The following is a 14,949-nucleotide window of genomic DNA, read 5'->3' as shown; positions in this document are numbered from 1 at the left end:
TTTTAGGACATATGGTATATCCAAAGTCCACAACTGTTTGAATATATTAATTTGGAACCTAAATTGCATCTACTGTATATATTGGCCCACTCATTTATGGTATAACCACATGCCACACAATTTTAAAGTCCCACATACATCTAATAAAAAACTAGATTTGTAGATAAGAGATGTTGAATCTTTCTTACATTTATCTACATGGTCACAGGACATGTATTTATAGGCAAGAGACTTCATTTATGTTTTGATAGGTTTCCTGTTGTGTCCTGTGTTGTGACAGGAACTGATGAGAGGTCTTTCCAATGAGACAGAGTAAACAAAAATATTCACAGGGGTTTTAACTATTCCCTACTTCAAAAAAAGTGTAGTGGCTGGCTCCATCTTTTCAATTTTATTCTGTTTGTTGCCCATGTAACTCTGGAAGTTTGAAATAAAAAGAAATCACATTTAATATGTATAGACCGGTTACATTACAACATCTGTGTTTGTGGGGATACATAGTAAAATGGTTTTCAGGGAACAATCAACAAACTCTAGTTCATTCACATGGTTTATGCTCTTTCTAGATATAAATATTCAAATACAGAGTTTAAAAGCTTTTTAAGTTTAAATTTCACAATCAGTGGGCTTATATTTACAGACACTTGGTTTCATATTCTGCACATTTTCTTTTATTAACACTAATAATATATGCTATTCTAGATGATAGTGGATGTCTCAACAATTTGTGGCGCTGCAATGTTTATTATTATGTAAATGTCATCCAACACAGAAGTTATTTGATTAAAAAATTCAAACTATGGCAATGTTTGCTTTAAATATGGGATTTTAGCTGCCTTTTATGTCACAGAAATTGTATGGCAGTGTTGTGTCTTTAACAAAATAAAGATGATCTAAAGTCTTATCTCCACCTGAAAATTCCAAATGCCTGTTTGCATATTTAAGAGTGCCAACTTTACATTTCTTCAACACTGAATGAATGATGCTTTCAAATGTGTTAGAAGATGTACAGTATAGTTACACACATTCTGCCACATTGATATTATTTAGGAAATATGTACATTCAAAATTGACCTGAAAAAGAATGTTAAGTAATTGCAGTATAAAAATGTGCATTGTACTTTTTACATTTTTCACCAATAGGCATCACAATTAAAGTGACTTTATCACTATACAAAATATTTTCAGCAAAGGCATGCCCCTTAAAAAGAACAGTGTACATTCTAACCTTTCTGGCTGCCCATGCTGCTGAATATTGCTCCAATCCTGAGAAATGCCCCCTCCCCTGACACTTCTTGGTGTGTCAATCTCCTGGCTCCCTTAAGCTCTTATGGGTTCCTCCTGCTAACCTCTACCTCACTAATGTCTTCCTGTAATGACACAGAAGTCAGAAAGAAGAATCAGTGAGACCTGCAGGTGACTCATCACTCACAGTAGTATTGGTTTCCCAGAAGATTTTGTGGAGCCATGGCATAGGATCCGAGCAGCATTCAGTAACACAGGAAGTGGAAAAACTGAGTATGTTCTTTTACAGGTATGCCTCCCATGAGAACAGTTTGTGTTGTGGCAGGATTGCCTTAATAATGCAAACTTATTTAAAACTAAAGTTTGGAAAAATATATTTTGAGGATACAGCAAAAAACACATTAGATATTTGTATTCCATGCCACTTCTTGTAAAAATCTTCCTCTCACTGACCCCCCCTCACAGCTGCCAGATATTACACCCAATGGTGCTGTGAGGGACTAAAGTGAAAAGAGTCTCTCAGCAGCTACTGTCAAAAGTTTTGGCACTGGCCAGTCCCCCTCAACTCTCTCCTCCATACAGATCTGCTTCTACTATGATCCTACAATGTTTTGAGTTCTGTGAATGGAGGGGCAGATTCGGTCATTCAATTGCTTTATCCTCAATTCACAGGACTTGATAGATTTTGGGATATTAATTATGGGACCTGTATGATGTGTGTTTGATTGTTTGATTCAGTATCCCCCCCAAAAAAATATTTGACTAAACTTCAGCTTTAAAGTGTGTTTCCACGTTTGCAGCCTAGTTTGAGAAACCCCAATTACATGTTTATTATGTGTTCACATTAACACAGAATATCTAAAAATCTTATTTTAAAAAAGGATTTTTTTTACCTTTCTAGCAGTTTGTTTGAAGCCTTATTTAACATAGAGTAACACAGGACTTTCTTTTTCAAAGTTCATTCATTTACAATGCCTTGAGGCCTTTAAGCCAGCACACTACAGACAGGGTTAATTATTTGAAAGAAAACTCCCCTCAGCCCCCTCAAACAGTTAGAACTAAAGTAGGGCACAGACGGTTAGAATTTTGAACAAACTAAATACTAAATACTAAATTTTGGAAAATTTGGTTGACTTTCTAATCATTGATAGGGTCAAATAAATGATTGATTTCAGCCACAGTGATACAAAAATTAAAGTAGCATGTTGGAAAATGTTTCATGATCGAATGAAATTCTAACAGGGAATTTGTTTTTGTAATTCAGAGAACTCCATTCATTCCAAAATAAAATAATAAATCAAAATCAAACAAAATTTTCAATGACAATCACCTAGGTTTTTTTTACTATAGAGCTGAAGAAAGTAGCCATTCAGCCAATCCTTCGGCTTCAGAAACCCTTCGGTTCAGCCGAACCAAAAGGGCTGTTGTGAAGGCTATTCACAATAGCCTGCACAGCAGCTGATCTCATATGCTACAGCTTTGCAGAGTTTAAGACACAGCCGAAGTGGGGAGAATGGTCCACTAAAAAAAAAAATAGTAAAAAATAGTTATAAAAATAATGGCACGGGGTCCGCTTTAGGTCAGGTAGGAATGTTAGGGGGGACCCGGAGATGTAAAAAATACAAATGTGTGGGGTTCCCCCGGGCATTTCATACCAGACCTTTTAGGTCTGATAGGAACTTTAAGGGGGACCCCAATGCCAAAAAAAGAAAAAAAGTGGTCCTCCTAAAATTCTAAAAAAGACCCTTAATCTGAGCACTGGCCTGGCAGGGTGGGAGAAAGGGGGATGAGCGAGCGCCCTCCCTCCCTGTACCATACCAGGTCACATGCCCTCATCATTGGGAGGGTGCTTTTCCAGGGGGGTAGCCCCTGGAAAAACACCTTGTGAATAAGTAAGGGGTAGTTGCTAACCCTAATCATTCACCAAAGGGTTAAGTAAAATGTAAATAAACACAACGTCTTAGAAAAAATCCTTTAATTGAACAAAAACACAAATAGTTTGTGACAATTCCTTTATTGAAAAAAAAATCATCCAACGATGTAATCCAAAGGTCAAGCATGTCATCCAGTGATGTAATCCAGCTATGTAATCCAGCGATGTAATCACGATGAATGATGCCCACTGACTCGTCGAAATAAAAAAAGGCCGCTCCTGACAAACTCCCACCGCTAAATGACAGATTTTACAGCTCCTGCCTGAATTTAAACGAAGTGGTGGAGCTAGTCACATGACCTCACGGACTCACACTACCCATTTGTTTTCATGCCTTGACAGCTCACTGACCTAAAATGGCATGAAAACAAATGGGAAGTGCGAGTCCCGTAACATTAAATATTCTTTTGGGATTTTTCATACAAACATTTGTTCAAAAATCTACCCGTGTATCTCCTACTTAAGTTTCCTCCCACACTCCAAAGACATGCTGGTAGGTAAATTGGCTCTTGTATGTATGCATGTAAGATAAATACCTTATATTGTAAGCTCCTCGAGGGCAGGGACTGATGTGAATGTAAAGTGCTGTGGAAATTGTCAGTGCTATTTAAATAACTGTAATACATAATTATTATACCTCTGAGAACATTATGGGAAATGAGCAAAGCTCAGCATACTCTTAAAGGAGAACTATGGGGTCAGTGTTTTTCCCCATAGTTCTCCTTACGGTAACGGGAGGACACAAACTAGCGTCCTCCCGTTACCCTAAGCTCAGTATACCGCGTGCTACATCTCGCGGTATACTGAGACGACGCAGCCGGAGCGGATCCCGCCCAGCTGCGTGAGTGACAGCTGGCTCTGCCTATCTAGAGGCAGAGCCAGCTGTACCCGCACCCTCCCCCGTCCGTTCCGCCAGTCAGCGCTGGCAGATCGGAGAGGGGAATCCAGCCCCTCCCCCTGTCACGGCAGAGAGCCGTGACAGGATCGAGAGGCGAGCGAACCCGGTATGTGTTCGCTCACCTCCCGATCTACTGAGCTGACCTGTGACAGTCTCATTGTCACAGGTCGGCAAGAACTATGAGGTGAGTGGAAATCACTCATCTCATAGTTCTCCTTTAAGGAAGGCATAGTCCCTATCAGGTTTGTTAGGCATACACATAGAATAAAAACAAGATTTCTGATGATCAATTCCATTTTAGCAGAAATAAATATAATCCATAAAGGGCTCCTCTCTGATTGTATCAATGTTTTGGGTTGGATTTGTTTTGGAATGTTGGGCATCCTGCATATCACCAAATGTTGCAAATCTCCAACCTGAATTAGTGAACGCAAACTCTGCTCATCCTGTAGTGTGTGTTGATTTTTTAAATTGTTTTTTTAGAAAGGCATCATAATTAAATAATAGTAGAGGAGGGAAATTAATTTCTACATTAAACCTTTGCTCAATTCTTTGTGGTCTGAGGAAATACTGAATTGGTACATATTGGTTTTCTACAATAATTATCTATTTATTTAAATGTAAAGGTCAAATCTAACACCATTTTCAAACATCTCCACAGAACAGCTCTATATAACCAATTTTGTTCAGAATTTTCTTCCCTTTTTGATTTTAGAGTTGTCATCACTGGCCATTATAAACCTTGCTTTATTTGCCTTCGGTCTAATAAAATATATGGATAGATATATCTTCAGAACAAGACCAAGAACAACAAGGAAGGCATTGAGAATGCCTATACATGTGAAGTCTGCTTTTTGAGGGGAATAATATGATAGGGGGTTGGCAAGGGGATGGGTCTGTAATGACAGCATTTAAAACACAAGGCAAGCAAAAGCAAGCAGTAAAATGTGTCATATTGCAAAGCTAATGTGAGACAACCCCTTTCCACACATTAGTTAAATATATTTAGTATTGTTCTTCACTTCAGAAATAGTGTGGTCTAGAATTCACAATTGTCTGAAAAAGAAAGCTATTTCTCAGCCAGGTAGCTTCCTACATGATAAATTATCTGCGGGGTGGGGGGGGGAAAGAATTAGCTTTGGTCAAATTTGTTTATCATTCATTGATGACTACCACTAGCTCCCTGTACTTTCACAGGTAATACAGAAAATGTATTTGTCAGCAATGTACTTGTAATAATTCTGTGACTTACACAGTAAATATGATGTTGCTGAATTTCTTTTTTCTTTGGAGGCTCATTTACCCTGGCATTGTTGTTGCATTTTCCTAATGCTGCTTACATGTGTATGTGCTCAAGCCCTTCATGGAGTCTCTAGTAAGTTTAGTTAGTGGTTTTAAAGCAAAATTTTTACTGTTACATTTTATATTTATTTCTTAAGAAATGGTTATAAAACATTATCAAACTATTTGTACTTGTATTATATATTGTTTTAACGTTGTGATTATTGTTACATCTTAAATTGAAGAACAATTAGAATTCAAATTTTTTTTAATAATTTGTTTTAAATATACCCATTGCCTTCAGCTGAATGTGGAGCAACAGTCACAGGAAATGAAGGAACACTGCTGTCTCCAAATTTCCCAGGAAACTATGACAACAATCATGAATGTATTTACAGAATAGAGACTCAACCAGGAAAGGGAATCAACTTAAATGCTAGAACCTTTCAACTGTATGATGGGGATATTCTGAAGGTAAATGAAAAAAATATGTTTTTGAAAATGTTGTTTTATTATGCTTTATGTGAAATTGTGAACTTTCTGAATATGCGTTAATTATAATCCTTTATAATCCATTAAAAATGTTAAAATCTTTTTATAGTGAAACAACAGGCTTTGAAATAAACTTTCCATAGTAAGTTTATCAGAAATATTAGAGTGCACAACATTGTGAAACATAGTTATACAGGCTTACAAAGTTGACTTTCTATACCTTTTGTAGTTATAATAGGTTCAAAGCTTGAGTGCAAATTCACAATTGTGTTTACTTTTTTTTAAATCATATTTAAAACAAAAAGTGAAGGTGGGTAAAAAATGAAAAATATACAGCAAGGGTATTAATCGCTTTTTGTGTAATTTGTTTTATTAGTTCTTAACTTTTCAATTTGGCTGGCTTATGGTGACCTTTTCATGTCAAATTCCCACAAAAAGGGGTTGAGTTACTACAAGAGTTTCCTAAGTTTCAAGTATCTAATTATGTGCCAAGGAAAATCTACCTACATATGATTGGATAGTCAAAGTAAACAAAACATCTTTCTGCTAAGTGAATATTATCTATACTACCAAGCAAGGTCTTCTTTAGTGGGAAAAAAAGCCTGTGGGTAAAACAAAATAGTAACTACACTTACCCTTCTATAGAACATACTTCTTTGTTTGTTTCTGGAAACCTCATAGAGAATGCATAGTACCTAAAATATCATGAAAAGATATGCCAGCAAAGTGCAGGAGCATATTTTTGTGAGATTTAAAGTTCTCACCATTTTCTAAGATCTCGCTGAAAGAATAGTGATGTGTTCTGATGTATGCTTACCTTTGGCTTTGGTAAGTGCCAAAGGTAAGCATACCAAGTAATTTTTTCCCCTTCTAAATTTTATTAAAGTGTTTTGGCATGGGGGCCATGGAAAAAATAAGCAGACCGTGTGCTTGTAGAAAAAGACCAATTGGAATGTATTAAGTGCACCCTGATAACTGGTTGCTTGAAGGGGTGGGAGGTTTGTATATTCCAAAAAGGGGGAAGATGGTGGTGTGCTGCTCTTTGGTAAGCAGGTAAGGGTATCTTGCAGTGGAGACAGGTAAAAACACATAAGTTCCACAGCCTAGCACAAATAGATAAAAATATGCCAATGGAATGTTTGAGAGTAAAAATGTTGCACTCACTGAGATGTTTAGTTTTGGAGAAAAGGATAATGAGGCCATATTTATTGTGGTAGTAGTCCCATTCAAGATGCACACATCACCTTCAGCTACATACCACCAAGTGGTCTCTGAGCAGGACAGAACCCCCTTCCACAGACCGACAATTGGGGTTACACATTATCCTTTTCTCCAAAATGAAACATCTCAGTGAGTGCAACATTGATACTCTCAAACATTCCTTTGCCATATTTTTAACTATTTGAGCTAGGCTGTGGAGCTTGTGTGTGTGTTTTTACCTATTTTGTTAGTGCACAGCCAACAATTAGCCTATTACAGTCTTAAAACTACTTTAAAACATCTTACATTCATATTTTCTATTGAATGACATGCATTCACCAAAATGGTGACACATTGCTGAAATATCATTTTCCATTAAATTTTTGCAAAGCAAAACATTGTCAATTTTGCTCATCCCCATTTTGGAGTATCATAAAAATTAATTCTACCTGCACTACACAGATGTATTAGGAATGTGTCAAGAGCGTATAAAGAAGCAGCTGTGTGCATAATTCCCAGAGGATCATCACAGTGACCAAGTCAGACTCTGAAATTCACAAAGATATTATACTGTGAGACAACAATTAAAGCCCAACTCAAACTTGCTAACCCCACCCTTCCACCTATCCGCTTAGGTGCAAGCCCACAGACTCATAGTGTACATGTACCCTGACTATTGGCAATAAAGTATTTAACTTTTCTTAACAATCAGTAAAAGAGCATTAAAACAAACCATCCCTGACCTTTCTAGTTGTGTTTACTTTGATGTGATCTGTGAGGATCTTCGGGAATGAATTACTACAAAGATCCTAAAGTCTGGCTTCAGTCAGTTTCTAACAGCTTACAAACACCCGCTTTGTGTTTACTTTATAGTGCTGACTGGCAAGAACAGCTGAGATTTCCCTGCCTTTATTGTGAACTTTAAAGCTTAATTTCTCCACAATGTAAATAGCTACAAAGGTGAATGAGGGCCTGTTTAAAAGTGCTTGTTCAGAATATGTAAATAATTTAATGTGTATATTCTGCACACAGGTTAACTTTAAAAAAATCAATAAACATACCTTTTTTACAGGTGTCTCTAGTCTGGTGATGTCACAAGTTCTGTTTACCCTCTTCACCCTCCACCAGTAGGTAGATCGTGGTCACATAATGATGTAGTTTGGCTCTCAAGTATTTTCCTGTGAGTCCAGGGTAAGGGGCAGAGGCTCACGTGATGAATGGCAGGTCAGATCCTACCGTGCTGCCACCAATATGTGATGATACCACTCCCAGCCTCACCCTGCACAAAGATTTTCCAGCTCATGGGATAATAATCTAAGGCCAGTGGACTGAGGGCAATAGTCACTGGGGTTGGTTAACTCTGCAGTTAAACCTTTAGACACACAAACAATAATTGCCATTATGTGTTCTAATGGAAACACGAGTGTTCCTAGAAAATGCTGTGACAATTCTGGGCAAAGCACAGGTTAATTTTAACAAATATGATATGATTATTAACATAAACCTAATAATTTTCATATGTTTATTTTAAATCATTAAAGACAAATATTGTTTCCCTTTAATATTTTAACACAAACATTCAAATTTTTGCAGACAGATAATAAGGATGCATATAAGGAACACTGCAGTGAGGGAGATGAGCAGAATAATAGTAATACGAACTAGCTCAAACTTATCCAGTATCATTTTTATAAACTTTGAGGGCATAGCTGAGGTTTTTAGGCAGCACACGGCAAAGCTCTCTCATACATATACATACTTTTTTTTCCCAGGTATTCAGTTGTCAATAAATTGCTTATAAAGGATACATTTATATATTTTTGGGGGTTTCGTGTGTGTGTGTTTTTAACTTGTGTGAACAGAATATCTGAAGTTTATTTGGACAACAAATAGTATTGCTACCATGTTTTTCTTTAAATTGTTGTATAGTAGTTTATTTCTCATACCTTAATCCAAAAGTCACCGCATACATCAGGTAAAGATGCAAGATGACAGCTTAGCTTCAAATTTCCAATTTCCTTTTAATAGAAGCTGACAGGAAGGAACAGAGTGGACAGTTTCTTTTTTCTTGCTCATTGATGATCTTAGAAAAGTCACACTCTACTGAAATGTCACAATTTTTTTGCAGCTGTATAAGTAGATTATCAAAAAAGGCTGAGGTTATGAAATCTCTAAGGAGGCACACAGGTATAAATATTAATTGTATTGGTGAAGAAAAGGTTTAGAAATGTTTGAAAACATAATTGATTGTACAAGTTATGACAGCAAGTGAAATGTTTGGATACGTTATCTGACCTGCCAAAATGTAACACTTATAAACAATTAATCTTGTAGGTACTATAAGAAAAAAATACTTGAAGTGAATGTGCATTTAGGTATCTTTTTTACAAATCTTTTTTTCCTATTTTCTACCTACCCTCAATGAACGCTTTTTCTCTTTTAGGTTTATGATGGAAAAGACAGTTCTTCTCGACTTCTAGGTGCCTTTACAAAAAATGAGCTATTAAAGGTTATAGTCAATAGCACATCAAACCATTTGTGGATAGAGTTTAATACAAATGGATCGGACACTGACATTGGATTTCACCTCACTTACAGCAGTAAGTAGCCCAAATCATTATTTGGTAACATGTATTTTCATTGATATTTTCTCTTTTACAAAATTGCAATATTTTTGAATTTCCTTGTCATTATTTCTCCCACAACAGATACTGTATCTAATTTCCAATGCTTAGTTAAAATATGCACATTGCAATGGACAGTAAATAAATAAATGTGTAACAAGTAACCTTGCTGTAAATCTCCTAATCCCAATCCACCATCTCAAGCAGCACCCTTGACCAGACAAGTGCCTCTTTTCCAGCTGTCTCTTTTTCATCATTACTTTGCATCATTACATCAGAATGCACTGTGCTGTGATTGGGTAAAGTCTTGCACCTAACCTGTGGTCAGGTGCATTGCTTTACCCAATCAGGGCTTCACAAGGCACTGTGCAGTACACAGTGCCTTGTAGGGCACTCAGCAGGTGAATAGCCTGCCAAACATCCTGATAGTTTGTGTGTTCGCCAATGATGTACACTGTTTAACATATGAGGCCTACAAGAGATTGTTAAACTACTACCTATGTAGTGTAATATGCCTTCATTATTTATGTGAAAAATATGCATTGTGCAGTGTTTTTTGTCCTCAAAAACTGCATGAGGTATGTGATATAGCAAGCATAATGCCTACAAGAGATTGTTGAATGATTAAATCTGTATAATATTCCTTGTTTAATGTAATATATACACACTTTAATGTGGATATTTGGCAGCTACATTAGTTGTGTCATTTTTACCACGGGGCCTACTCCTTCTACTGCAATGCTGTTTTATAGTCTTTACCATATTATTTTTTTCTGCGACTTATATATACTTAAATGTGGGTTAGTGGGATATAAAGCTGCATGATGTGTGCCTGTTTCAAAATGCAGCCTTTTCCAACTGCCTCAGTGCTGTCTATGGAGTCTGTACAATATTTCCAGCTGTTGCATCTAAAATAATACACTCTATTTTTTATTTGATAATAAAATTCTGCGTAGTCTGTGAAATTTCAGCGTCGAAAAAAAGGCTTATTTAGTGTGCTTGGAGTCTTTACATTATGTTTGACTTTTGTCTCAGATCGAATACCATCTACATTGTATTTTATAATAAGACCTGCCCCGTCTCTCCCTCTTCAATTGTGGCATAGAAAAAAAAACGTACAAAATGTTCAGTGAATTTATACTATATTTCTGGATGCTGTTTCTGAAATAATACCCTCTAAATTTTATTTCATTATAAAATTGCCTAATTTTTCCCTCATTGGAGCTCCATCAAGCTCCCCATGCCCTTTGTTTTGCAATCCCTTCTCTATTAGCTTTGCAAATGGTCAAAGTTGACTTTCAAGATTCATCCCCTACATTGACTTTAGTTGAATTTTTGTTTATGATGTCCAAAAACTTTACACTCCTGCTGAGCTCACATGTTGTGCAGCTCAGCAGGAGTGTAACAGTGCATGCTTCCCTTTGAAACAATGAAGAAATAATGTATATATTTAAAATAATAATAAAAACAATCATTTTAGTATGATAAAATTGACTTTAAGAGGTTTGTTAATGCCATCCTAGTAAGGTGGGTAAAACTACAACTTTCCAAAATGGGATACATTACAATTTTTACTTCAGATTATGCTAGTGTCCAGGATTTTTTGAATTGGAAAGATTTAAGAAACTAACTAGAATTTAAAAAGCTGAATATAACAGTATATCATTGGAGTCTGTCACAACTGCTACATCCATTTAAAAATCCACAGGGTCCATTGCAGTGCCGTGCTATACAAATATATAGAAGAGTTGTAATTCATTCAAGCAGAAGTTTGCAAAAGCCGCATGAATGAAAAATGTAGCAACACCTTATTGGATATTTTTCTGTTCCCCATGGACTATCCCGCTGTTCCAATCTCCACTGCCTACTAATGGAATACTGACTGAACTGTTAGAATATATACTGCAGTAGCTGGTCATGTACTTTCCTATTCATTGACTCACAAATATATGCATGTTTCATAGTTTTTAAAGAGTTTCTACTAACATAAGTGAACACATTTTAAGATAACTTTTTCTTTTGTTAATTAATATAAATGCTAATAAAATAATACTAGTCAAGACAATTATAAGTAAACTTATATAAAATAAGATAATATCCATTTTCTTTTTATGTTCATTGCTTCCACTCCCATGGCACTGTGAAAACAATCAGCAGTGACTTTTGGGGGTCCATTTAAAATTGCATGTACAATCAATCCGTGCAAAGTAACTAGTTGTTGTGAGAATGAGGCAAAACTGAAATGTCTTAAAGCTATTTTCTCTACTGAACAAATGTCCTTCAAATATTGTGGGCAGTAGTGAATCTGGGAAATACTGTATTATGTCCATTAAGTTAATAGCGACTGATACAATGAAACAATTCTAGAGAATGGTGGATGAAATTATAAGATAAATGAAACCATGCAGAAATTCCCATAGTAGCAATGGTTACATTTCATTGTACAATTAGCTATGCAGATAGTTTTTCTTTTTTTTAAAGACCCTTTGGTATGTCTGTTTTGCAATAGATCACACAATGTGAAACATTACTGCATATGTTATAAGTCTATTATAACTATCTATAACTCTCTATCAATCTGCTGTAACTAACTATACTAGAACCCTCTCTCGCTATCTCCTACAACACACTACATAGTACAGGTGCAAGACTGTAGCCAATTACCGTTTCAGACGGCGCAGTGCATTGTGGGATGTTCCGCGGTCGAACAGACCGCGGACATCCCATAATGTTCGGCGTTCGGTGAACGCTAGAACAGGCTATGTTTGAGTCGAACCTATGCGCGACTAGAAACATGCAGCCCATCCCTAATGTTAAGGACCACACTAGCAGAAGTCTAGAGTGGTGCTAAACTTGCTCACATATCCTCATAGTGCTGGCCTTTGGAATACAGCTAACAACATCAAACAGATAATTATGTATTCTGCTTAACAATTCAACCAAAAACATAATATTAGATGCAGGTAATTAACTATTCATATGACTTAATAATTACCAAATGTCTTATATTTGCAATGGGGAAATCGCAAATGGAATCTGTTTGCAATGAACAAAACCACTTTTAGTTAACCATTGTTTCAAGGATAAATAACAGCATATAAATTTCACTTTTTTTTCTATTCACCTGCATATTTCCACATAAATCTTGTCTCTGGAGAATGACAACATTCAGGAACTGAGGCTATCATAATTCACAAATTGTGTAAATCACAGCAGACATGTTCTTCCTACATATGTTTAGAAGAAGACAAAAACTGCAGTTTGTCTTGGTTTTAACTAAATTCTCCAATCACTGTGCATAATTACATAGAGGAGATTAACATAGCTTTACTGATCAATATTTTAATAGGCTGCAGTTTTCTTTTTTTTCACAGTCAAATATCTTTTACATTGCATAGCTCAATAAACTGAAGTTGTGTTGACATTAAAATAATTCTAAAAATAAAAATCCAGTTTGTTCTGTCATTGATTTGTAATATGACAAGAATATTTTAGACTATAAATAATAAAAAAAGATTAAAATGAGTAAAAGTTAAAGTATCTCCTAAAAACAGCAGGTTGGCATAGCTAATTAGGTACATGTGGATTTATTAACCCCTTCCTGCCTGCAATTTATATAATACCATTTTACATTCTGCTACTGGTGAGGCAGCACAGTGACTTAGTGGTTAGCACTTTTGCCTTGCAGCACTGGGGTTCTCGGTTTAAATCTCAGCCAAGACACTAACTCGGGTCTCAATCTTAGCTGTCATTGACAGCCGGGGTTTGCACTGATGGTCTGAGTCAGCTCTGTCATGGTCATCACATGCAGGCTGAAGGCTTCATTGACAAATATAAAAGGGTTAGATCAAACTAGTCACTGTGTTGGAAAAGATGGATTTATCTCTAAGGTCCTGACTGAATGTTTGTAATAAAGCTAATTACATTTCTAAGGTAGATCTGCTGATGAGCATTATGTAGATCTGCTGAGTAGCTGCTTTGTATGAAAAGAAGAATGTAAATTTGTTAAAGATACATTTTATGTTTTGAAAAGGATTTTGCATTGTAAAAAAAAAAAAACATGATTGTATCAGCCATGCTTTAATTGAACATTTTACAACTGTTCAAAAAGTCCTCTGACAATAACAGGACACATTTTCTCTGCTTAATAGTTCAGATTTAGCAACATTTGACCTTGTACTAAGAGCCACAGAGCTAATTTCTCAGTTGCAGGTGTACTGACTTACCAGACTAATGCAGAGCTCAAGCAAATTGCTGAATATTAGACATGTGCGATTCGGTTCGTTCCGAAATTCGGTTCCGACTAATTTTCGGAAATTCGGATGCATCCGAATTCCGAATTACAGCTAAGACGAATGCAAACGAATCCGAAATTCACGATTTCTCGAAATTTGTTATTGGACGAATTTTGTTGCGGCAAAATGACATTAGGGGAAAAACTTACAACATTTTACCTCTACAACACATCAATGCTTAAAGTACAGAGGCTATAGTAGTGTACTGTAAAAAAAAAAGTCATTTTTGTTCCCCCTAATGTCATTTTGATGCAACAAAATTAGTTATTGGACGAATTCTGTTGCAGCAAAATGATTTTTTTTTACAGTCTGCAGAAGATGAAAAAAAATAAGCGTGAGGTTTCTCCCCAATTCATACCAGACCTTTTAGGTCTAGTAGGAATGTTAGGAGGGACCCTCCCCTCCTTATAACACAAAAAAGTGCGTGGGGTTCCCCCCAAAATCCATACCAGATCCTTAAGGTCTGGTAGGAATATTAAAGGGGGACCCCAGCCCCAAAAAATGGGGGGGGAAACATGGGGTCCCCCTGACAGTCCTACCAGACCCTTGATCCGAGCACAAGCCCGGCAGGGCAGGAAAGGGGGGGACGATCGAGCACCCCCCTCCCAGCGCCTTACCAGGCCACGTGCCCTTCAGCTGTCAAATGCTACATATTGCATTCATATATATCAAATGCTTCTACACTTAAAGTACAAAGGCTGTAGAGTAGCGGTTAGAGGACAGGCTTGCCATTGCTAAGGTTCCAGGTTCAAATCCAGGACCGGTCGAGTAATATTTAACGTTTTTTTTCATAAACGAATTTCATCCGAAACTAAGGGGTCTATTCACTATGCTGCTAAGGGCAGCCGAGTGAATGACCGATCTGAAGTGAAGTGAGCCGAACACTGTGCGGCTATTCACTTCAGGCTGGTACGGCTAATTTCAGCCGTACATCGGCTTGCTTCGTGTGGCTTCGGGTCGGCCGAAAATGCTCAGCATGTT

General features: G+C 36.7%; 1 protein-coding gene across 1 annotated transcript in view; it reads left to right on the top strand.

The window, feature by feature from the left end:
* The window catches only part of CSMD1 (CUB and Sushi multiple domains 1), an 880,549-nt gene that overhangs the window by 595,463 nt on the left and 270,137 nt on the right, over positions 1 to 14,949 (top strand). The window contains exons 21-22 of the mRNA XM_018562582.1: positions 5,662 to 5,831; positions 9,493 to 9,649. Coding sequence (XP_018418084.1) covers positions 5,662 to 5,831; positions 9,493 to 9,649 — 327 coding nt within the window. The remainder of the gene's footprint in view (positions 1 to 5,661; positions 5,832 to 9,492; positions 9,650 to 14,949) is intronic.

Source organism: Nanorana parkeri, unplaced genomic scaffold (assembly GCF_000935625.1).
Source record: "Nanorana parkeri isolate BGI_ZX_2015 unplaced genomic scaffold, ASM93562v1 scaffold586, whole genome shotgun sequence".
NCBI classification, from domain to species: domain Eukaryota; kingdom Metazoa; phylum Chordata; class Amphibia; order Anura; family Dicroglossidae; genus Nanorana; species Nanorana parkeri.
This window is presented reverse-complemented; position numbering and strand designations above follow the sequence as displayed.